At 37.0% G+C, this 25,374-nt stretch overlaps 1 protein-coding gene across 1 annotated transcript in view; it reads right to left on the bottom strand.

Annotated features, from left to right (window-relative positions):
- ARFGEF1 (ADP ribosylation factor guanine nucleotide exchange factor 1) overlaps window positions 1-25,374 on the bottom strand; it is an 84,049-nt gene that overhangs the window by 33,379 nt on the left and 25,296 nt on the right. Inside the window, exons 2-14 of the mRNA XM_048940428.1 lie at window positions 23,348-23,378; window positions 18,261-18,417; window positions 17,047-17,193; window positions 13,049-13,228; window positions 12,070-12,343; window positions 11,406-11,519; window positions 10,619-10,791; window positions 8,168-8,301; window positions 5,626-5,860; window positions 2,442-2,541; window positions 2,182-2,321; window positions 1,937-2,045; window positions 417-618 (exon numbers count right to left, since the gene is read on the bottom strand). Of these exons, the coding sequence (XP_048796385.1) occupies window positions 417-618; window positions 1,937-2,045; window positions 2,182-2,321; window positions 2,442-2,541; window positions 5,626-5,860; window positions 8,168-8,301; window positions 10,619-10,791; window positions 11,406-11,519; window positions 12,070-12,343; window positions 13,049-13,228; window positions 17,047-17,193; window positions 18,261-18,417; window positions 23,348-23,378 (1,996 nt within the window). The remainder of the gene's footprint in view (window positions 1-416; window positions 619-1,936; window positions 2,046-2,181; window positions 2,322-2,441; window positions 2,542-5,625; window positions 5,861-8,167; window positions 8,302-10,618; window positions 10,792-11,405; window positions 11,520-12,069; window positions 12,344-13,048; window positions 13,229-17,046; window positions 17,194-18,260; window positions 18,418-23,347; window positions 23,379-25,374) is intronic.

Genomic DNA, 25,374 nt, shown 5'->3' with positions numbered 1-25,374 from the left:
CAATGATATTATCCTACAGTTCAAATTACGAAAAAATAATGAATTAGGAGGAGGCTATTTCACTTCCGCCAGTAACGTGTACAGCAAAACAGGTACTATTTAACTGATTACGTGAGCTCAATGTTCTTTATATACCAATTAAAAATCTTATTTTTAGACAAGCAGGTCTGGAGAAAAAAGAACAAACATTCAGAGTACTCATCTTCTAGCTGTGAGGAATTAGGTTAACACAAAACACTGTTGACAGGCTCCAAAGGGGACACCATTCAGCACTCTTTCACCAGAGGAAGTGCTGTTACATCCAGAGTTTTTTTCCTAACACAAGATGAGTATCTATGAGGAGAAGGAAGAAAAACCCAGGAATCTTCATAGTTCCAAAAGAATCCACCCTCCCATGGGTGATAAAAGGCACTCACAAGTCAATTCCTTGTTCTATTATTTCCTTTTGTTGCTTTAGGACCTCAAACTGCTCTGGGTTGTCAGTGCCAGACATCTGTGTGCTGTAGCTGCCAATTCCTGATGAAGCAGTAGAATCCAAGGAATTCAAGCTTCCATATCTGTTAATTGTTTCCGGGTGTTTGGTTTCATTGCTGTCCTGTTCTGTAGGTTTTTCTTGCCCTACAAATTGAAAGGATTACATATGTAGGAAATACAGCGCATTCAAGTGAAAAGAAATCGAAATCAAATCAAAATAATTCAATTATTTTTCAAATCCTCTCTAAAGGCTTCTAAAAGTTGTAACAGTTATCATCAATGATATATTTTTCTATAAATACTCTGGTTTTGCTTTCATTGGGAAGATAAGCAAAAAATCACTAGAGTGCATCAAGGAGGATTCTTTCATCGTATCACATATTTGATATTTAAACTTAAATTACAACTATACTTTGTAGTACTTAGGGAAAAACAAGAACAACTCAGAAATCTAGTTATAGATTCTTTTATTCTTGTGGTGGAAGTTACCTTTGACAAAAGCAAATGACACTGCAAGTTTCTGAAACAGAGTGCCTAAAAATGTTTATGATCACACATGCCAACTAGCTGGTGCTCTCACTCAGTTCAGTGACAGTAGTGCTAACCACCTCTGAGCTTCCACTTCGTTACTTCAACTACCAAACTAAGCTCTTAACATAGAAATTCTGATATAACCTTAATAGTTTTCATCTCAGGCCAGATTGAAACAAGAATAAAGCAAGTAGTGATTCAGTTACTTCGCTATTTACAACAATGGAAATTTCATTAGCTATATATTAATAAATCACAGAATCATAACATGGCCTGGGTTGAAAAGGGCCACAATGATCATCTAGTTTCAACCCCCTGCTACGTGCAGGGTCACCAACCACCAGACCAGGCTGCCCAGAGCCACATCCAGCCTGGCCTTGAATGCCTCCAGGGATGGGGCATCCACAGCCTCTTTGGGCAACCTGTTCCATTGTGTCACTACCCTCTGAGTGATAAACTTCCTCCTAATATCTAACTTAAACCTCCCCTGCATTAGTTTAAAACCACTCCCCCTGTGCTATCACATTCAGCCCATGTAAACAGTCATACCCACTCCTGTTTATACTCTCCCTCCAAATACTGGAAGACCGCAATGAGGTCTCCCTGGAGCCATGAAAAGAAAAAAAAAAAATCACCCTCCATCCTAGTTGCTTGAATAGTAATTTAATCAATATGAAACTAAAGGCATTTCAAATTACATTTTATGGTCTTTTTCAAAGTTAGAAATATGTGAAATAAAAGGATTTAGTAATCTCCAGCGTAACCGCATTATAGGAATTCATACAATTAAGACAGACAAATCACATAAATGACACTAATCCATGCATGAGGTTTTACCAATCTGGAAACTAGAAATGTCAAAATACTGTAGAAACTAAATTCCAGTGGCACCTCTTTACTAAAACTAAAAGAAAGACGCCTCATGCCTTACCAAGTGTTGTCTGAGAATTGGGATTTACATATTGATCCTTACTCCACTCCACCATGCATTTCAAGATTGATACTAAACACTCCAATCCTTTCTTCCTCAAACTTAATTCCTAGAAAAAAAAAAAATCAAAAGAAATACATTAGTGGAACAAAGAGCTTCATTTTATCCTTTCAAGAAACATGAAATTTCAAAAGGTTTGGTAGTTGTTTTTTTTTTTATTTTATTCTTGTTGTTGTTGTTTTTACCTGAACATTGGACATGCCTAGTTCTTGGCTACCTCTTCCTTGAGCAATCTTTGATAGGTCATTAACCAGCCTTTCAAATATATTTGCTGCATTTAAGTCACAATCATAGTTCACGTAGATGTCCACTACACTCTGGGCATCTATAAACAAAGTGACATTGTCAAACCCGGAATCAAGACTACATCGTTCAACAGAAGACAACTATTGTTTTGGTTTTCAGCATAAAAATGTAAAAACTGTAACGAAGAAGATCTTAGTACCTGCACATATCCGTGTCAGTGTCTGTATAACCATCCACTTATGATCGAATGAGCTAGTAGATGTTTCCAAGATATACAGGAAAATTTCTTTGAAGAAAACCTAATATTTCAGAAAGAAGAAAGAAATCCATTACTTGCACTGTAGTGAAATTTGATGGCCAGTATTCCAGTACATTATTCCAAAAGATCACGTATAACAGAAAAGAACACTCAAGAAAAACAGGAGAAAATAGAGTAAAGAAAAAAGGTAGAAAATACAGTTTTTGTTTCTTGTGTTTAAATCGGGACTTCAAATTAGTATTTACATACTTCTGGACAGCTAAAAACTTGTTTTATATTCTGATCACTCAAAATCAGAAGAACCAAGAATGCTGTGAAATACCCAAAGTCCATATAGCCTAACAGGAAATCTAAGATACTTTTAGAGTTCAGAATCATTTAAGATTTGGAAACAGACATTACCCACCACAAACTATTTCCTCTACAAGATGATGATATGTAAAGAATGGCAAATCATGTCAATTAAAAATATTAGTATCATTATAAGGGAGATATCCTGATACAGGCGGATCACTAAACAGCAGCAAAAAAGTACCGGTCAGACAGCATTGAAAAATGCAACACATCCATTAACAGGAAGTTCATCTTCTAAAAACAAATATTAACTTTCCTTGGAATTACTTCAGTGCTAATGTTTTTGTTCAGAAGTGTGACTATTTAAATCCCCTCTCAACTGGGTCCTCACCACATGCATTAGTATTTTAACCTGAATAATTTCAACTGGGTATGCTTAGCAGGTACAGCAGGCTTTTTCTCACTTCTTCTAGATTCCATGCTAGCCACCAGCTAGAGACAAGAACAGGGCTAATTTCATTTTAACTCACATACTTCGGGAAAAACAAATGAACAAAACACAACAAACAAAACAAACAAAACTGACACTAAGGTATTTCCACGAGGAAAATGCACTAAAAAAAATTCATTTTGTTGACCTCTTTAGATCAAAACATGCACACAGCAGCACAACCTTGGTTACATTCTTAATAAGGATCCTTATGAAATATAAAAGGTTCAACACATAACAGATCAAAGACTACTGTGAGTGGAACAAAATTTTAAGCATTTAAAAACACTCACAATAATGTGGTTTTATTAATAAGTTTATGGAATCCAAACAGAGGAAGACAATTTTAATGTATGTCCTGCTATGAGCAATTCTTAGTTTTGGGGAGGGGAAAAGGAGCGTCAAGGCAGAGATAAACATCTTAAGCACAAAAACATTTCAAGCTACAAGAGAAATTAAGAGCACAGTCTGCAAACTTTAAAGACGCTTTAGATCTCTATGCTTCTTAAGTGGAATTTTTGCTCCTAATATCAGCTTTGGAAAAGCATATTGCATGATGAACAATTTCTCGAAGTTGTGCTGATTACATACCTTTAATTAGTTAAAAATAGTATTGAGCACTATGTCACTTATGGCAAATCATGCTATAGAGCTGAGTTTTTATTTCTAGCATATAAAAAAATTAAACTGGAAAAGAGCAATTTTTTTTTCATTTGGTCAACTGAAAATAAAAAAAAGGTGCTAACTTATTGTATAACCAAGATGTTATAATCACAATATAATTGTGTATAATCAATAGATATCAAAATGTTATAATCACAATATAATCAAGAGAGTAAGGCAAAGCAAACAAGGATCACAAAAGAGAATAAGTGAAAGAGCTTACCCTTGGGTTGAGCTCACCAGAAGATACCAAAAGAGGGGATCTCCAGATGAGATCCTTCCCCTCTGGTAGCCAGCTCTTAAATAGGTCCAGGAGGGGTGGAGCCTGGCTCCACCCCTTCCGGCAGCACAGGTGAATTGCCTTCACCTGTGCTCCTCTGGCTGACTCATGGCTCACCTCAGGTGATTAATCAGAGGTTCAGGCCGTGACTCAGCAGTTCCCATACACTTATTCACCATCATCAAAAGACAGTGATGGTTACACACAGTCAAGTGGCACTCTTTGATACCTAAGACCAGATTTGGATGAAAACCACAGAGCAAAAGGAGTAGGGAGACAGGAAAGTATGCCAGAATTAGCCATACATTACTGTAAATACAGCCAGTGACCCATTTAGAAATACTGTTACAACAGAGTTCAGAAAAGACCTAGTATTTAACTGTCAGAGGACACTGCTAGTGGAAAATTTAAGTCAAAAGACCAAGGGAGGTTGGTCTTTCAACAGAATCTGAAATTACTCTTTAAAATATGCTAAGAATATCTTGAACAGATGATGAACATTGCCTCAATCCCAAAATCTATAGATTTTACATACTGTAAATCAGAGCATATGGCTCTCCTTACAGCTCCAAGACAAAAATTGAATGTGAAGATATCTACTTGTCTACCCACATCTTTTGAATAACCTTTAGGATCAGTAGCTGCAAGAAAATTCTTTACTCACAATCAGGGAATAGATTTCTTGAAACCATACTTTTGTAACAGATAGATATTTAACAGTATCAAGTGCAGGAAAACTAGGTTCTTCCTCTAAAGATTTCATTAGACATCAACTCAAACAGTGACATACATAGATGAAGAAAAGCGTGAATTCAAGGTCTTTATGACTAGAATATTATCTACATCTCCCAGCATCTTTTCACAAGCTTGACTTCCAGACTTAAGAGACTATCTGTAAATCAAAGCATGTTTTGCACAGTAAAATTTATTAGTTTATGTAAATGTCTACTTTTAAGTGATGAAATGGCCTACTTCTTTTTCAAGACTTCATTTTATGTTCAAGTTAAAATATGATGGTAATTTTTTTAAAGAGTCCTCCTCAGAAAAATTTTCCCATCAGTTCTCCACTTAACCACTCAACTTGAGACTGCCTGAAGTGCCACTCCTGATGTTACAAAGCAAATCTTACTGAATCTGTAACTATTTCAAAGTAAATGTTGACATTTTATTCAAATGTGATTTCAAAGATATTTCACCAATTGCCACTAGCTGAGAAAGAGTTTCTGTGCATGGACAGATCTGGAAAGTCTTGCACAAAAGCTGGAATTCAGAAGAAAAGAAAGAGAAGAAAGAGAAGAAAGAGAAATTTCTTTAAGCAACACCAAGTTACATATAAATATAGACAGAAGTAGACTTAGCCCACCACATCTTTTAAATTAGGAAGCCACACAACGTACCTCTATTTGCATCTTCAGATGAGTCTTAAAGTTTGAGAGAAGGGTAAGAAATATGGAAAGTGAAAGTTCAAAAACTTCTGGAACTGATGAGACTCCATTTTTTGACAGTGCAACACAAAGATACTGCTTAATAGCATTAATAAACATCTCATTTGTCCTGAAGACAGGCCCTGCATTTTGTAGAATGGACAGAAGCAACTGCAATGAAAGAATCTTTGACCGCAGTTCATGAGATCTGGAATAAATCAAAACAGTAGATCAGCCCAATACAGTACATGAAACAAACACAAATTCAAAACAATTTGCTTCCTTCCACTACTACTGAGCCACTCTCTCTTCTGTAGTATGGCACATCTAGTAACAGTGACAACAGCAGGCAATGCTATCCTTTCTTAGTCAGAGCACAAAGTTCTTGTTTTTCTGCTTTAATGGCACTTTGAAGATCTCATCTAAAAGATCCATTCCATCTACAGAATCCTGACTACCAAAAGCTGACAAGTGACTTCAGGAATTCTTCTTCCCTGTTTCCACCAGAAAGGAAAGAAAGGTAAGGACCATAATGAAAACAGCCTTAACCTACTGCTTCTTAATGCATCTATTTCCTCTAAATATGTTATTTCACAGTATTTATCAGTCACTAACCTCATTCCACTCCAAGTGCAGCAAAAATACATAGTTTGCCTATTTTAAGTGTGGCATTAGCAAAATTGAGCAACTACAGCGTTGTCAAGAGTTTCACAGTAGCAATGTGCTTCATACAGACATCATGCATGACATCAAGAGTACAGCTGGCACACAACCATACTGTGTTTTGCAATGAATTGCAAAAATTTAACTATAAAGAGAATTTCAAATGTAAATTAAGTATTACATATTGACTACTTCCAGAAAGTGTGAACTCATAATCCAATCCTCATTTGTGGGCCTTACTAATTCTGTGAGAAAGTGTAAGCTTGCTTAATTTTACAAAGTTTAAGGACTGAAATCTAATAAATAAACCTTCAGGGCATTTCTTTCCCATCTTATTTTACTTAAGGGGAAAAGGAGCCAGTAAGTTGCAAAGAATGCAATCTTGATGTCAACTTGTGATTTTAAGCTAAATCTCCATGCCCAGTCAGCCAGAATTTTAAAATATTTTCATTAACATTTCTTTAGAAAGCCAATTTCTTTAGAAAGCAATTTTTATAGAAAGGAGGATATATTTATTTGTTGTCACAGATATCCTATTCTCTCCCAATTACAGCATATTTGTAATAATTTATAAAGCCATCAATGCCTCAGAACCACAGATAAATTCTAGGCGCTTCTCCAAAGCCAGAACATCTCTGAACGTCTTTGCAGATAATCCCTGTTGTTCTAAATGCCACTTCGTTCTAGATGAGGAGCCTAATCAGCTCTACACTGAACATCAAGGATTTCATTCCAATGAGATGTGCCAAGTACCTTAATATTGCTGCCCTTCTAGATTAAGTTAATCCTTAAAGCCTTTGGTAAATTGATACATTCCTAGATCCAGTGTACCAACTGAAAGACTTTTGTGGCACTTCCAGGAAGACAAATTCTCACAAAGAGAAAGGAAAAACCTCATGCCCCAGTCTTCATTCCTGCATATCTTGACTTCCTGTAGTGCCTCAGAAGATAACAGTTTGAAAAATGACTAACCCTTCAAAATCATTTGTACTGCATGATAATTTTCAGGTTATTAAACTCACCACACTACTATAAGCGATTAAGCTACACTGTCTTAAATTCATCTAACTTAGATGTTAGATCTTGGAAGAGTAAAGCTGATTTTAAAGAATACTGAATGTCTGACTTTCAACAGTGGTCATTTTATAGTTTTAGTATCTTAGGAACAAAAAAGCAATCCTCTTTAAAATTGTCACAAAATGTTCCTAACAGACCAAGATTCCATACAGGTTCCATAAGACATGAGGAAAACCAAGGTCTTTGCCAAGAGACACCGTGACACTGTCACTCAGCCATGAAGGAGAACATTCTTCTGTTTGTTTTCCAACAAACAGTTTGTTAAGCCAAACTCAAAATAGGATATCTTCAGTCAAAGGGTAAGATTTTCAAAACATTTGTGTTCAGAAACAGAAGCGTTCAACATGAGCAAGAAAACAAAATGCACCGTAACACCAATTTGCCATAATGAGTACCAGTTCAATGCAAAGCATTCTGCATACATAAGGGCTATCCAACATACAAGAGAAAATCAATAGGGTACAAGCTTAAGGACTTCTTTACAAACCCTGCTGAAAAGCATTAAACAGGGGAGCTAGGAAGAACACAGTGTACTTACAGGAAATGAAGCACTGTATTAAAAGAGCAGGCATTATTAAGAAACTTCTGAAGACTAGATGGGTAACAGCAGATGCTTTCATTCAACATATTAAAATGCTTTAAAATCGAAAAGGACCTTCTCAAAGGTGCAAAAAACCTTTTAGTAACAGGGTATTGTCAAAAATATTGAAATAACTTATTTTTATTTTCAAATTGTAAAAAAAGATTAATTATGAGAACTCTCAATTCTACTTACTTTGGATCTGGTGGTCCATCTGATAGGGGCTTCATGGAGAGTTTACACAGTGACCTGAATACAAGGAAGGCATCCTTTTGTAAAATGTGGGAAAACTTAGCACCAGGTGTAGGTCCTGAAGAATTTCCAGATTCCTAAAGAAGTTAACATATTTCAGTATTCCATTCTGCATTAGCAAGTTGTGTAGGGAAATCCCCACCTCCTAGCAACAAGAAGTTAAGATATTATACAGATATAACCAGTTGAAGACTAAACTAAAGTAAACAAAAAAGGATTCTGCAGTACAGTTAAAATGAATGAACTCTGTAATAATACATGCTATCTCAATAAAAAGCCAGTATTACATTGAAGACTGTCCCTGAAATTATAGACTAGTGGGAGACGTGGAGCTGTCTTGGGCTGAATGACCACAAAATAGCAGAATTTCTAGTCTTGGCACAAGAGGAGGGCCAGCAAAATTGCTCCCTTGGACTTTCTGAGGGCAGACTTGGAACTATCCAGGACACTAATAGGGATGGCCCCCTGGGAGTCTGTCCGGAAGGGTAAAGAGGTCCAGGAAGGCTGGATGCTCCTCAAGAAGGAAGTCTCAAAGGCACAGGAAAAGCCTGCTCCTGTGCTGTAAGATGTGCCAATGGGGAAAAAGACTGACTTAAGTATACAGGGAATTTCTTCTAAGGCTCTATGAGAAAAAGTGAGTCTACCTCCTATGGAAGAAGTGACAGGCAACTCTGGGAGAGTGCAAAGCAGTTCTTAGGATATGTAGGGAGAAAATTAGAAAAACAAAAGTGCAGCTTGAACTCAACATGGCCACTGGGTTAAAAGAGAACTAAAAACTTTTTACAAATACATTAACAGTAAGAAGAGGGCTAATGACTGTCTCCATCTTTTACTGGATGTGGCGCAGAATTTGAATGAGGATAGGGCAAAGGTTGAGGTTCTCAATGCCTTCTGTACATCTATTTTTAAAAGTCAGACCAATTACCAGAGTGTCAGGAGCACTGCGAAATGGACCTGGAAGTTCTGGCTGATGCTTATCAGTACTGGCTCTAGCTGAATGCAAGCCAGTAGCGTGCCTAGGTGGCCGAGAAGTCCAACTGCATCCTGATTTGTATCAGCAACAGTGCTGCCAACAGGACTAGGAAAGTGACTGTTCCTCTGTATTCAGCTCTGATGAAGCTGCACCTCCAGTACTGTGTTTAGTTTTGGGCCTCTCATTACAAGAGAGACATTGAGGCCCTGTAGCATGCCCAGTGAAGTGTAACAAGTCTTATGAGGAGCAGCTGAGAGACTGCTCAGACTGGAGGAGACTCAGGGGACACATTATAGCTCTCTGCAACTGCCTGAAAGAAGACTGTAGGGAGGTGAAAGTTGACCTCCCTATATATAACTAGTGAGAGGATGTGAGGGAATGGCCTTAAGCTGCAGAAAAGGAAGTTCAGGCTGGATATCAGGAAAAACAACTTCTTCAAAAGAACTAGAATGGGCTGCCCAGGAAGGCAACTGGAGGTGTTCAAGAAACATTTGCACACAATACTAAGGGACATAGTTTTGTGGGGAATTGCTGGTGGCAGGTAGATAGCTGGACTGGATGATCTTGGAAATATTTTCCAACTTTGGTGATTATATCATTCTATAGGGGTCAGGCTTAAACATGGTGCCTTGTGAATAAACTGCCTTTAATTACTTTCTGTAGGTAACTCCAGCTCAAGAAAAAATGCTTGACATTTCAAAAGAATGCAAGTGATTTCGTATCTGCAGCAAAATACTCCAGCAAAACTTCTGTCCTGTGTTATACACCCCTAAAATCTTGCAGTTTTGTGCTGTTGTTCCTGATATAAACAAAATGTTAATATTTCACTTGTATGGCATACATGGCATACATTTTAGCTTACAATCTATTCTCCTCAAACATGATTATTGAATACACTTTGGTATCAATAGATACTGCACACATGGTATCTGATACAACACTGGGAATGCATTTCCAGATCTTTTTTGTTAATGAAAATGAAATCTCATCAGACAAAGCTATTAATCCTAAATCACTGCAGAAACAGTATGCTATAAGCTTTGAATTTGTATTTATCATGTGAAAAAAGCATATGGAAATTACATAACCATGTGTACAATACGTATATATCTATTTAGTGCTAGTTTCATTGTTTCTTAGGTGCATTTTGAAAAACAGGGAAGAATTCTCTCATCTTGAAACACTGTTTCGTGCTGCAGCTAAAAATATGGTAGTCACATGATAAAAATTGACACTGAGTACGAATATTTTTTAAAATAAACAGTGCACTAAAAGGATGTTTAGAATGTGAGTTAGTACTTAGAATTCATTTGAGTAAAATATTTTATGTAATTACATCAAATATTTTCTGTATAACCACTGGGCAATACTTAAAGCGTCCTGCTTGTTTTCAGTATTTCCTAACCTATACCTGCCTGTACCTGAGTATCATTGGAAGAGACGGATAATCTGTCGTCCGGTAAAGATGGTGTATAAGCAACAGAAATTGGAGTCCCTGGAATTCCATTTGCCTGAATGTTTTCACTGTCACTGCCATCCTCTAACGTTACAATTGTTCCATCACCACTTGCACTTTCAGCAGATCCTTCTATATCTAGCAGAGAAGAAAAGATGTAAAAACTAAACCAAATGTTAAGTCAGAGCACAAAATAGAAGAAGTGTACATTTAATGCTTGAATAACAGAAGTACTAGAAGCAAAAGTGTTTTAAGAAAAATCTTAAGGGAGAATTTATATGGCTCTATATAACTAACAAACGTCCAAATAATTTTTACTAATGAAAATTACAATAAGAAACAACTTAGAATTTGACACTGCAGTTTTACCATTCTGCCAATTTTCCAGCAAGTACTGGAAAAAAGTCACAGATTTTATACACACTTTTCAACAAACTACAAAATTTAGTGTTTCACTGCTACTGCAGAGATGGCCCATTTAGGAATACATTATTTGGGAACAAAACTAAAATAAAACAAGATTTTTTTCTTAAATATCATTAGTATTCAATAGAGAAAGCATAAATGTATGCAGGAAATCTCGCCCATTTTATAGCTAAATAACACATAGCTAAGTCAGACAACTGAAATCCCTTTTCTTCAGCATTATTATTAAACAGTGATGAATTTTAGTTAAATATCTAGAAGTGTTAAAATAATTTCTAATGTCAAGACTCAGACTGTATTACTAGCTAGACAAATTAATATAGTACCTCCAACTACTATGTTCACCATTTCCTGTACAATACTTTCTACTATTTCTTGTGCCTTCTCTTCACATTCATTGCTTTCATCATCATACGTTTCTCCATCAGCTTTAGAAAGATCTTAAAAAAAAAAAAAGAAATCATAAGAATATTACTGAGAAATTTGTAAACTAAGGAAATATTTTACTTTCACTGATTATTTAAAAATTCAGTTACAAATCTCTTAATAGCTAGGAATATATTAGAAAAATGAAATTGTGTTTGAATGTTTTGAAAACAGTATTTACACAGCATAGCCATTCCAGCGTTTAACTAGTATTTAATGCACAGGCCTTATGCCAATAGGAGACAAATACATGGATTCTGTATTTTCATGTACGTTAAACACTGAAAAGTTGCTGGCATTGAGGTGCTATTCTCAAAACTTTCATAACATCACACAGGGGCAAAGAGGTACCTTTGCTAGAGCAACTAAAAGGATGCATAAGACTAAATGGTACTTGATATAAAATTTAGCAACGATAACAAGGACTACAAGCAATTATTAGAAACTGTCTATATGCCTGACTCCAAGTTTGGGAGAAGAAAAAAAAAAAGACAGTCCTCAGCCTTTATTTTTTTTTACAGATCTTTTCCCTCCCTCCATGAAACACAAATACACACTGATTACTTTCTGCTGCTGTGGCTTGGTCAGCTTCTGTTTGCTCATTTTCAGCACTAGAAATATCAGATCCATTTTCTGTCTCTATATCTTCCTGAAGGTTCTTGTCCACATCATTCGTGTTGTGGTCAAGCTCTCTCTCATGTTCTTTAGACAGCTGATCAGCCTGTGTTGGAATATGCCTCAACTGAGGTGACTCAGGCTCATGCTGGCTTACTGGAGACTGCTGTAAATGGTGTTGCTGCCTGTGTCTTTCTTTTTCCATATGTTTGGCTTCCTGAAGCTAGAAATACATTGCAGTTACATGTTAATCATAACAAAATTACACGTTTTATCATCAAAACAATGAGCTGTACACATACTTCATATGTTATGGTAGAAACATGAAATTTCTACAGGCTCTGCTTACACGCTGCCTTCATAAACTTCTAATAGTTTAAGAAAATATATTATTTGTATTATTTCAAAGAAATATAATATATAATAAATGCAAAAATAAATGTAATTATGTTATTGGGAAACAATGTAAATAAATGCAAATTACATAAATAAATAAAAAATGCAATTACATTATAGGGAAGGACTTTTTGTCTTTGGTGGTTGGCTTTGGTTTTTTTTTGTTTTGCTTTGTTTTTTAAATCATGGATTACTTCTTCAGTGCATACCCTCACAAGAACATCTGAACATTTCACTAACTCTAAATTATTCTGTATGTACTCTTACACAGGTAGATTGCCATCTCTTGACAGACAGAGTAGAAACTGGAGTCAAACACATTTATTAAATAAGCAGGTCTACTGTAAGAATTTTAAACCCTTATGACACTCCTCCCTCCAAAATACATTTAACATCATTTTCAGAGAACAAAATGCAAAAAGAAAAACAGAAGTCACCAGATGCTTTGTCAAACATAGATAAGTTAGCAAAGTCCAAATTTAATGACACAACTTTCAAGCTCCTTTCTATACAAAAACACTGGGATACTCACTGCTTGGTTTTCCATACGCGCAAATATGACATTCAGCATCTGTGTTAGAGTGGCCTTGGCTGTGGTTTGATTTATGAGATTTTTGCTTGCTAGATAGATATTGTAGCATGTTCTAACAGCCTGCAGCACTGTTCCTTCATGGATTTCTATATGTTGAGATGTCACTGCAGTAAGCAAAGCCTGAATAAACAAATATATGTATTTTCCAGTCAGAACTTTTCTTTTCAATGAAACAGTTTGCAATTGAATAAATACCAGGTTTGGATTAATTGTTAAATAAATATGTATCTTAAACTCAAGTTCATTAAGTTTTCTAGAGAATTTTGTAGCTGTACCAGAATATCACACACTGGTTACACTGTATTTAATATTTTAATCAATGTATCTAGAAAATACAAGCTTTTAACATTAAGAAGTATCCAGTGGAGTTACCAAGTTGTTAACAAAAGCCTAAAATTGCACCCGAGGACAAACTGCAAAGACACTATCAAAAGCATATGATGGCAAAGAGAAGGAAAGCAGAAGAGCCTTGTACAGATCCAAATAATCATGCATACACTGATGACTGTACTCCAGTAGAAGGTGAGAGAAAAAAGGGAAGAGTTTTTTGCATTGAAATCTTTGACAGAGTTAATGATTACACTGAACGTTTATGGAAAGGAACAGAGAACTTGAAGCCCTGGAAGGCTAGCACAATGGAAAGTTTCTCATTGGTAGTTAAAAACACAAGGCACTTCAAGTGCTGTGCAACTTATTCAAACTATGCCTAATTACTCTTACAGAACCTCTTACAGCATTGCCAGCATCTCTGTCCACACACAGTACCAGAACATCTCCTTCTCTGGAGATGTTCAAGACCTGCCTGGATGCCTACCTGTGCAACCTGCTGTAGGGAACCTGCTTTGGCAGGGGGGTTGGATACGATGATCTCTGGAGGTCCCTTCCAACCCCTACAATTCTGTGATTCTGTGATTCTGTGAAAGTGGACAAACGTGCTTTCCTCAAACACTAAAAACCCTCTACAGTCTAACAGGAAAACAGATGAACGAACAAACAAACAAACAAACAAACAAAAAGATGCATCTCACTGCAATGCAACTCATGAGACCTGAGTTCTACTTCCAGACTTACAGTTGCTTGCAGTCCCTTCTTTTTCTACTTGTGGTGCTCCTGCTTTCTCATAGGTAAAGGCACATGCACAGATGACAGTACTTACAATCTTCACTGAACAGAATACATTACATGACCAAGAAACAGCATCTAATGCTATCATCTACAAACCATAGTTCCTAACAGCCCACTAGAAAGCTTTTATTTAAAAAGAAAGATGACTAAAAACAATCTCTATAAAACTAGCTAAAGAAAAAAAACGACAGAGGTAAACAAACTGTAGACAACAGCTTCATTAAATACAGGTACTTTGCTTCTTTTCCTGCTCAAAATTCCTGTTACATTACACTAGTCTTCTGAAAGTCAGGGAGTGGTAAGTTGAAATTCATCAACCATCCTTAATTCTCATCCTCTCGTTTTTTAACAATTCCGTTTCTGCACAGAACTTACAAAAACTCTGCTCCTGCTAATAGAAAGTATCATATGAGAAAGATGACAAATAAAAGTTGCAACAAAATTAAGTGCCACAAAAAGCTTTGCACTGCGCTCTCCCTTACTTCTAGGAGTTCGTGGGGGCTTTGTGAGACTTGCAAGTATTGAGTTAAAACATGCTGAATCCAAGGATCCTGAACGTCAGAAGAGTAAAATTCCACCTGTTCAATGAATTACTTGGGATGCCCTGGGATACTGTCCTGAGGGACACAGGAATGGATCAGGCCTAGAAGCTCCTTAATGATACCCTTCTGAGAAAACAAGGGCATTCCATACCCCAGCAGATAAAATCAAGCAGAAGCAGCAGAAAACCAGCATGGCTGAGCAAGAACCTGCTGGTCAAACGGAGGGAAGAAACATACATACAGCAGATATAGGGATGTGTAGCCTGGGAAGAATACAGAGATGCTGTCCAGACATGACATGGTATCAGGAAAGCCAAGGCACTGGAACAGGTTGCCCAGAGAAGTTGTGGGGCCCTGGGCTGCCTGATTTGGTGGGTGGCAACCCTGTCTGTCTGTGGTATGGGAGTTGGAAGTAGATGATCTTTAAGGCCTCTTAAGGAAGTCATCTAAAAGCCAACAAATAGCACCATGTATGAACTCTCCCCCAACACTGGCTCATAGATCACAGAATCATCATAGAATGGCCTGGGTCGAAAAGGACCATAGTGATTATCTAGTTTCAACCCCCCTGCTTTGTGCCAAGGATTGCCAACCATTAGATCAGGCTGCCCAGACCCACATCCAGCCTTGCCTTGAATGCCTCCAGGGATGGGAGGCACTGAGGGGAGGCACTGACTGGGAGGCCAGATGCTGGAAGAATAGCTGGCAACTTAATAAAGGCCATCCTTCCAGTAGGCAGAACAAAAATAACCCTCCAGGGAGGAAAGTGCTGGATTGATCAGGATTCTTAGGTTTTACAGTGATCGTGGTTACAAAACTGTCTCAAAGGAACACTGATTATGTTTGAGAGAGCAAGTAGAGAAAGGTGAAGACCCAAGTCCTACATCTTCTACCTCCTGTTGGAATTAAAACTCATCAGAGAGCATTATTAATTGCCACAGAACATTCCAAAAAGGCATGAAATCCATCCTTTCATCATACTGGATCATTACGCATCATACTAAGTCATACTGGAGAAAACAGGTCCACAGACCAGTTATGAAGCCTAATAGAATAAGACTAACCACTAGGTTTCATTATTGTTCATGGTAGAAGCCAAAAGTTGTGGTATTCGCTAACGATTTCTAACTTTCATGTTTTTTATAGCGTACATCCATTGGACACACATGCAGTCAAAGATATCCACTTTCAGCTGGAAGGTTAATTCTGTTAGCATCTTGGCCCAGGTAATGGGCTAAGGGTTGAGAGGGTAAAATTAAGAAAGCATTTGGAGACAAGGCACTACAGCAAAGGAGAGAGAAAATGATTTCAGCCGCTGAAAATAAGAATGAAAACTTTCCTTTGCAAGATAAAAAATGTCTTAAGCGCTTGGGCAAAACAGAAACAGATGACAGAAACATAAACTCAATGTTTTTAACAATTATCTGCTGGAGAAATTGAATGTCAAGAAAAAGGATGAATGGAGCTAAGAAAAGGAATAGGAGAAACAAGTACCTAATTTGCACTAAAACAAGGAAACACGTTCTACGAGAATGTCAACCTCTCAGGATATCTACATACAAGAATACAAGCCAATAAACACTCTATTATTGTTACCTATCTTTTACTGTATTGTTCAGTACCACTCAACATCCAAAACATTCAGAGTACAGTCAAAAGAATAGAGCATGATATTTCCATTAAGTAACTTTGATTATTTAGATATTTTCCCATAGTGAGTTTCCATAATTTGATGGGTGCAATCAGAAAACAGCTAGATTCCACCAGAAACCCCTGTATAAATTCCACAAGCATTGTTTACACAGCCTACAGAAAGAAAGATTAAATTTCTTTCAAGCATAAGCTTATGAAAGAGCAGCACAGAGATATCTTGGTAACAACTGACTACCAGGTCTAATTCCATTTCATAAAATAATTTCAAAGCGGATTTAATAATCCTAACATTTCTTAGTTACCATCATCCCCTGGCAGTACAGGATTTTTTGACAGTAATTCTTCATAATTAGAGATGCCACTGAATTGCTGTGAATGAAATTTCATCCAGTGCTCTATGTATCAGACTTTAAGCCACAACCAGGAATTCACTCAAAATGCAAAGGGAGAGAGTAGGGAAAGGAACACAGGATATTCAGCTTCCATCTCAAGCAAACAACAAAGGAAGAACTATCATTATACTTAGAAAATAAACATTTCTGCTTTTGAATTCTGAGGTCATAAACATCTTCCTGTTGTCACCACTACAAATAGGGAAGTAGTGGCTAATTGTAGTACCTTTATTATTTGTAGCTGAACTCCTTCATCTGTTTGAGGTCCTTGAAAACAGCCACATATTGTCTCAATAATTCTATCAATTAATTTTTTGCCCGGAGCTGTACTGTCTGGAGCATTCCCTGTCAGATGACCATATGCAATAAGTTTCTGGAAGAGAAAAAAAACATACAGAAGAACTTAAAAAGTCAGCTTTTTGTTAAAACAAAACTCATTTGATAACTCTAATTTGTACACTCTTCTTAAAAGAAAACTGTACGTTCCACACCAAATCTCAATCAACAGAAAGGACTGTTTTTCATAAGATCCTCCAGGTTTATTTAATTTTCACTCAGCAACTGTAACACGTTTGTCAAGAAGCTTAACATTAAAGCTTTTTGTTCAGTGATAAAAGTTTTTAAGAATCCCATTTGTTTTAAAACAACCTCATATCAGATTGGTCTTCACCTGTAATCAGCATACAAATGTTTTTAATAACAAATAAACCACCAACCACCTACAATTTTTTTTTTAAATGCTACTAGCTAGCTAGTCTTCTCTTTTTTTTTTTTTTTTTTTTTTTTTTTTTCCTATTTTCTCTCCCTGTAGGTCTTCAACACTTTGAAAAGCAACATATTAACAAAATGAGCAATATACTGGTCCTATCAATTCAAGCATTAGAATCTTATAAATTTCCACACCACTATCAGACAGCATGCCAAGTATGCAAGTGCCTGTGAATGTAAATGAACTGAGTTCACTGCTGTCGGGCCACTCGTGAGAAAAGAATAGCTAAATCCTATGCTGCAAACATAGTTCTGAAAACATTATATTTTGAAAGACTACATACCTCATATTTAAAGTATTTTACTGCAATTACAAAAAGCATAAAATAAATTAGACAACTATATTCCCACAGTTACTGAAATCTTAGTCTTTCATTAATTGTACTGATAGCAATTTAAGTTAAACACATGTAAGTAAAAACAGGTAGCTGCACATTAATATAAAATGGATCAAAACACACAACTACTGGTGGTAAAGTATGTATAAAATGAACATATACAAATTATAGAGTAACTAGGACACATTCACCTACTGTCACATACACAGTTAATTTTGTTTCTTGTACACAGTTCAAGAAAAGTAATACAAAAACATTGTTACATATAACTGCTACTTTTCTTTCATATCAACAGATTCTGTATTTGACAGCTGAAACTCAACCTCATACAGACCTGTAAACAATCTAGAGATGTACTGACAATCCTGGGGCATTTTGACTGGCATGCCAATTCAAATGGTAGGAAGTACTTGTCTGCTTCAATGAAGCTCGTCTTTGATTTCACAGGTGGCAGAGTGCTTGAACCAGGTTTTGCTTCTCCATGAGGGGGACTAAACAGAATGATTTCATTAGAATGCTGTAAGTGATCATACAAATAGTTTTCACCACTGCAACATTTATGAAATAAACATAAAGAAAATTAATATTAGGAAGGAATAACTTCTACAAAGTTAACACACAAAGGTAATGTAAGTATTCTTAACAGCTTGTATAGTATCTTTGTGTTATTTATGGAACAGCAAATTGACTTATTTATAGAATAAGTAGGTATCCAGTGGTCCCTGCTGGTTGGAAGGAATAGAAACTTGTTTCCTCTGAAAACAGAAAAAACCTCTCCCTACAGCAGGTGAAGTTGTTAGGGGGGAGCAGCATGTGGAGCACAAAGAGAAGAAAGGAACAAGAATTTCATTAAACATCACTTCTCTAGGAATTAACACTCAATGTGGAAGTATAATAAAAAGTTACATTACTGAAGCAGATAAAATTTAGATGTTTAGACGATGCTGGAAGTTAGAAGTTACAACTACTATATTACAATACAAGTTTGGTTCAGTATTTCAGAGGGAGTGCATCCATTCTGGAGGTTAGATCTTAAACATCAATTAAACGTCAATTCTGGATATAAATTGAGGGGAAAATATCTAAGAAAAATAAATCCATAAAACTTTTTATTTTAAACAGTTTTAGCTGTACTTCAGATGACACCACAGAATTTTATGGTTCAGTGCTTACCAACATATCTAATAATCTGGAAGGACTGTAAGTATGTAACATTTAAGAAGATTATTAAGATTATTAACAGTTTAACTGCTTACAGTATCTCTAATACATAAATCTCTCTACGTATCTTTACCTACAAAGTAAACTACACTACCTTACACAGATTTGATAAATCGTTCAAAGAAAAAAGCATAACCTTGTGTTCTGTAGCAAAGGATTACAGAATTATTGCAGTAATATTTAAATAAATGTAAATAAATAAATTTATAGAATAACTGATTTCAAATCAAGGCCCTCCACATTTGCGTCAAATAAAAGCTCTTCTTTCAAGGAAGTTTTTCTATCATCCTGGGTACGAAAATGTTTTTCAAGTTGCTGAAACACACGAATAAACTGTTAGGAGTTTATTGTATCTCCAAGAAACAGATGCACTCCCAAGCCCCACAGCAGAAGCCTTAAACTAACCAAGCTGATAAAATATTAGTATTTCAGCTTTTTAAGGAGCAAGCTGAAATTTTCAAATCCTTGAGAAAATATCTGGTATCACATTCAAACATCAATCCTTGTTTGGGCACTTTAAAAGTGTAAATTTCTAAATTCCAAGTCTTAATAATGAATAGTTGGTGTTAAGACTCTACTTTTCTATTAAGTAATTCCTCTTTTCAAGATGTAAGGATTTATCCCCATACATTTTTTTTCCTTGAAGAAAAATAGAGGCTTGCTCTTCAATCGGATACATCATTTTTACTTATTGCTCAATAATTGCTTTGCTGTAGACAGAGCAAAGCAATTTTTTAGACAACTCAAATCAGATAAGTTGCTGAAGAATGCTGTTCTTATCAAATCTCTCTGAAAATCTCTCTGAAATTTCTGTAAGAGCTCGTCTGTGAGGAATGGAAAGATGGCATCTCTTGTTACAGTCTTAAAACAGACTGCTCTACATCTATTGATACCATTAAAATTAGGTTAAAATGATTCTTTGTAAATAAAACCGTAGTTTTTCATAAATAAGGAACAAGCCATGATGAGACTCAGAAAATGATGAGCCTACTACAGAAAGCTACTGCAGAAGCATGAAGCTTCCTTTAGGTGTAGGCTGGAAAGATAACTCAAGAATCCATCACCTTGTTGATGATGAAAAGGAGTGGACAGCAGGGAGAAGAGAGACCCAAAGGTCATCTTAATGCCAGCCAAGAAATTACTTTGTCTGGCTGTTTTCTGTCTGTTTCCCCCCTCCGCAACTCCCCTCCCATCTGACCATGCAACCAGAAACCGTCTAACAAAACCATCCTCCACCAAGAGCTCTACCAAGTATGAGGAATACAAAAATCAGCTAATATTTACATAAATGATTCTATGACCCCCTAGGAGGAGACCCCACATCTCTCTGGGCCCTGTGCAAGTGATTTGGTACCACCAAGAACAGCAGTACTGCCTGATAGGCAGGGGGTTGTGGCTCTGGGTCTGGCTCTGGTCACCACTGCGAAGACAACCACAAAACTTATTTTCTCCTCTAGGCTCACATCTTTGTTACTGTTCTGTGCTCTTAGGAGAACACTGAGAGGCCTGAAGAGAGGAAGTGAGAAGCAAAATTTAAAGGCACAACATGTCCCGCTCTGGCAAATACTACCTATTCCGTTTAGTTTGGGTGACTCTACGTGGAGCTAGGAGTTGGATTTGATGATCCTTATGGGTCCCTTTCAACTTGAGATTTTCTATGACTCTATATCACTCCTGGAAACAAGCTAATCTATACATGAAATGATGAATTTTTAAAATGATTTTGGCAGCTTCAGCTGTATAACGGTTACATAAATCACCCTGTCCTTTTCTATTCCCCTTTGTGTCACTGCCAAACACCAGTTCTGTTTAAACAGAAAACGAACTAAAACAAAGAAGCTGTTTTCTGTGTAAAATTATGGGGATGTATAATCTATTTTTCAGCACATTCCAGGTGAACGGTGAGAGCCTTTTGCTAGAGCAGGAATTGAAAAAAATTAACCAATTATCACTGTAAGACCTTTGCTAAGATACTCAAATCTCAATTACAGCTATCAAAATATGAATATTTTATAAACTAAGAAGTTTCCCTATTTGGAGACCTATAAAAAGAACTCCTTCTCATGCATGTAAAAAAAACCAACAGACTTTATGGTAAGATTGGCATAAATCCAATCACAGCTCAAGTCCAGCAATGCCTTCAAAGCAAAAGGCTACTGCCAGAATAAAGACAGCACTAAAGAAATCCAAATCTATTTATCAAGCACGCGCAGACAAGACCTACATTTCATACCACAAAATCGCAACTTGAAATATTGACTGGACAGAATATAAGCACTTGAAAGTTCAGAAGAGCTGCTCTGAAAGTAATGCCTCCTATGATGTTACTGCACTGGCCCATGACCTCAGAGGCAGATGTTGGTGATATGGCAGTAAAGGCTGACCCTTCCCGCCAATATTCCATACACGCTGTTGCTGTTTGACAGCTGGCAGCAGAAGGGGCAGTCTGATAAAATGATGTTTGACAAGTGCTGAGGAAGCAAAGGTGTGTCACTGAATTCCTCCATGCAGAAAAAGTTGCACCCACTAACATGCATTGATGCTTGCTGAACGTTTAAGGAGACCAAACAGTGGATGTGAGCACAGTGAAGCAGTGGGTGGTGCATTTCAACAGTGGCGACAGTGGGTCATCTCCACTGGTGTGGACTGTTACAAGTGTCACATGTAGGTTCTTGTTCATCACTGGCAAAAATGTAGAGAAAATACAGTGGTGACTGTATTGAAAAATAGTGTTTTGTAACTGAGAATTTGCTCCATCAAACAGTGTTATTGTGCTTTTTGTGGTTTCTGTGGAAATAAATAGGAGGCATTACTTTGAGAGCAACCAAAGTTTATTACAGTTCAGCTCTACCATTACTTTTTTGATGGCATTTAACTGCAGGACAAGATATTACTTATCCTTACTCAGTGCCCAGAACAAACACCACTCACTGAATATTTCACGTTATGCAATTTTATTTTTTCTTTCAATTCTTTATAATGTGGACTTTTATTTTATTTATTCTACTGTTAACAAAGCTTTTTATAGGAACACAACATTACTATCTGGCTGAGACTGGTGCTCAGTGCAACATTATCCGAACACTGCACAAATCTTAGATCTGTTTTTACCATCTAAGAGCTGATAGTATTGATTTTACTTTACTAGAGGGAACTGAAGAATAGTGACTTAATCAGATGCCTCCATTAATTTTTGTATGCCCAATCTGAAATGTCATTAGAATAAACTGTTCAGTGTATTCGATATTAAATAAATCCTGATATCTGAAATAAAGTTCTTGCTTGCTTCTATTCCAGCTAGAACTGTTTGAATTTCCCAAACAAAATCCATAGCTCTCCACTTGAGTGCCCAAAGGATAAAGCAGAAATTGTTAGCAGCCAGTTCTGACAACTGTGGTTTAAATTATTTGCCTAAAAGAAAAATTCACTTCCAGAGCAGAGAAACAGGTCCCCATGTAGAATTCAAATTCTTATGCCATAAGAACAGTTCTTCAGTCTCATCCACAAATCTGGTTCTTTCAGCAAGCAGTAAGAACTGTCATAGCAATGCCATGACTCATGGTTAATGATGTACACTCAAAGATAAGGAAGATCCTGTGGAACATGTAATTAAATACTAATAATGCATTCATAGTCTATCAATACTTAACACATTACTCACTGACAATAGAAGGGAATTGCATACCAACTCTGCCTTCTGCCTTCACTTCCTCTAGAGGAACTGCCCACAGAAATCTAGACCTATTCCCTAACAAAATCCTTTCCACACTATCTTTTCAAATTACAGCACTCTACTCATTCTCACTTACCCATTTCAGCCTCTCTCTCCTTGCCTGCTCACAGTTCAAGTATTTTATGTGCATTCCAGGCTTTTGTCCTCTGAACTCACATGAAATCCTTTTCAGCTCATGTCCCTCCCTACAAAGTAATTTTCTCATCTACTCCTACCCTTGCCAGCCATTTTCAATCAGTCCCCTCTAAGCTGTCTCCTACCTCTACTCCCAGGTCCTGTGCCTTCTAACCTAAGAGACAATAATAGAAGCAGCACTAGCAGCACTTCTAGAGTGTTTCTGGATACCACCAATCTTATGAAATGAGAAAGCTTCTCAGAGTGAGCCCATTATCACAACTCAGAATAAGCATGGCACACATTATAAGAAGACAAAGCACAATTAGTCAATATAAACAACTACCACATACCTTTGCTTCTCTGTTTCAGTCTTTATTTCCTCTGTAAAATGAAACAAAGGCATAGTTATGGAAATGGAGTCATAGGCGCAAAAAAAAAAAATAATCAAATGTTAATTTAAAATGTTTGGAAAGTGAAACTATTTAGGCAAGCATTTGAACTGGAAACTTAGAACAGCAAATAAATGGTTCTAAGCAGTTTTGTTAAAAGTTTCTACTATTCCATTGCATTGGTTGCAAACTATATTAAAATCACATTACAAATCTGCATGACAAACTAAGCACTTAAGCTTGCATTCAGTCATGGCAACAAAACACTATAAGCCCAAAATGTCTCTGCAGAAGTGAGTTCCAGAAGGCTGTGTTTCTGTCTTTCACAGTTTGAACACATAGAAATAATGAGGAAAACTCAAAATACTAAAACTATTCATCTATTCATAAGCAGTGACTTTGCTGCTCATTAAATGTGGATTTTTACAGATAACAACAAAAAAGCCACTGAGGGATTTGGGCTTGTTTAGCTTGGAGAAAACGCACTGGAAAGAGCTCACTACAGCCTGCCAGTACTTGAAGGAAGCTCTCAAACAGGAAGAGGACTGACTTTTCACACTATCTGATAGTAACAGGACAAAGGGAAACAGCCTTAAACTAAAAGAGGGAAATTTAGGTTAGATGTTAGGTGGAAATTCTTTACTCAAAGGGTTGTGAGGCACTGGTACAGCCTGCCCAGAGAAGCTGTGGATGCCCCATCCCTGGGGATGCTTAAGGCCAGGCTGGATGGGGCCCTGGGCAGTGTGAGCTGGTGGGTGGCTTCACCTGGAGCGCTGTCTGGGCTCACGAGTAAGAGAGCTGGATGTAATGGATAGAATCCAGTGAAAGGTAGCAAAGATAATAAAGGGACTGGAGAACATCATTCCAGAGAGCTGGGACTGCTCAACCTGGAGAAGATGAGGCTCAGGAAATATCTCATCAATGGCTGTAAAAGGGAAGGTACAGAGAGGACAGCACCAGGCTCTTTTTAATTGTTTCCAGTGCCAGAACAAGAGGTAATGGACACAAACTGCAACGCAGGAGGTTCTCTCTGAACATCATGCAGCACTTCTCTGCAGTGTGGGTGACTGGCCTGGGTTGTTCAGAGAAACTGTGGAGTCTCTCACTGGAGATCTTCAACAGCTGCCTGGACACAGGCCTGGGCCCCCTGCTCTGGAGTCCTGCTTGAGCAGGGGCTGGGCCAGATCAGGTTGGGAGGCAGAGGGCTCTGTCAACCTCAGCTGTTCTGTGACCTTATCTCAGTTTGATAACATCCAGAAATAACACACCAGCATTAGGAAGATTAGAGTTCAATATAGTGCTATTTAAGCCTGAAGACACTGCTCCATTCGCTTTAGAATTTTATCTTAAAACAGAGTCCATTAGGCAAAAAGGACTAATGACTTCTCCTCAGCTTTTAGCTCTCCTCTCTCAGAAACAAGGAAAAAAAACAACAAACCAGCGTCAAGCCTAATAACACAAATTCATTTTACACTGACATTACTAAAATCCAAGAAAATTGTATATATACACAATAGTTTATTCAACAATTTTACTTAAGATCACTCAGGTGTAGGAGTCAAGCACCCTTTACTGACAATACAAATATTTATGTATTTCTAAGTTACTTTATACTTCGTTTGTGGAAAACAATAATAAAGGAGGCTGAAGATGGAAAACTATCAGAATTTTTCCTTGGGGTTCTAAAAATGGTAACAGTAAAACCTTTCTTAAAGAAGGAAAAAAGCTCTGTGATCTTCTCTAGAAATCTAGTTTGGGAAATCTCTTAGAAAGGAAATAAAGAGGAAAAAAAGTTGATAAAAATGGAAAAACAGAAGATCTGATTTGTTTCAGAAACACAAACCAAAAATCTTCACAAAAACAACAGTAAGTGTTCTCTTTCCACATACACCAAAGTGCAAAGCTTCACCTCATGAATAACTGTGGTTGCCTTCCTCAACACACACCACACTGCAGGAATGCTTAAAACCCTTAAAGCTTGCCTTAAG

This window comes from Lagopus muta, chromosome 3 (assembly GCF_023343835.1).
Source record: "Lagopus muta isolate bLagMut1 chromosome 3, bLagMut1 primary, whole genome shotgun sequence".
Taxonomy (NCBI): Eukaryota; Metazoa; Chordata; class Aves; order Galliformes; family Phasianidae; genus Lagopus; species Lagopus muta.
This window is presented reverse-complemented; position numbering and strand designations above follow the sequence as displayed.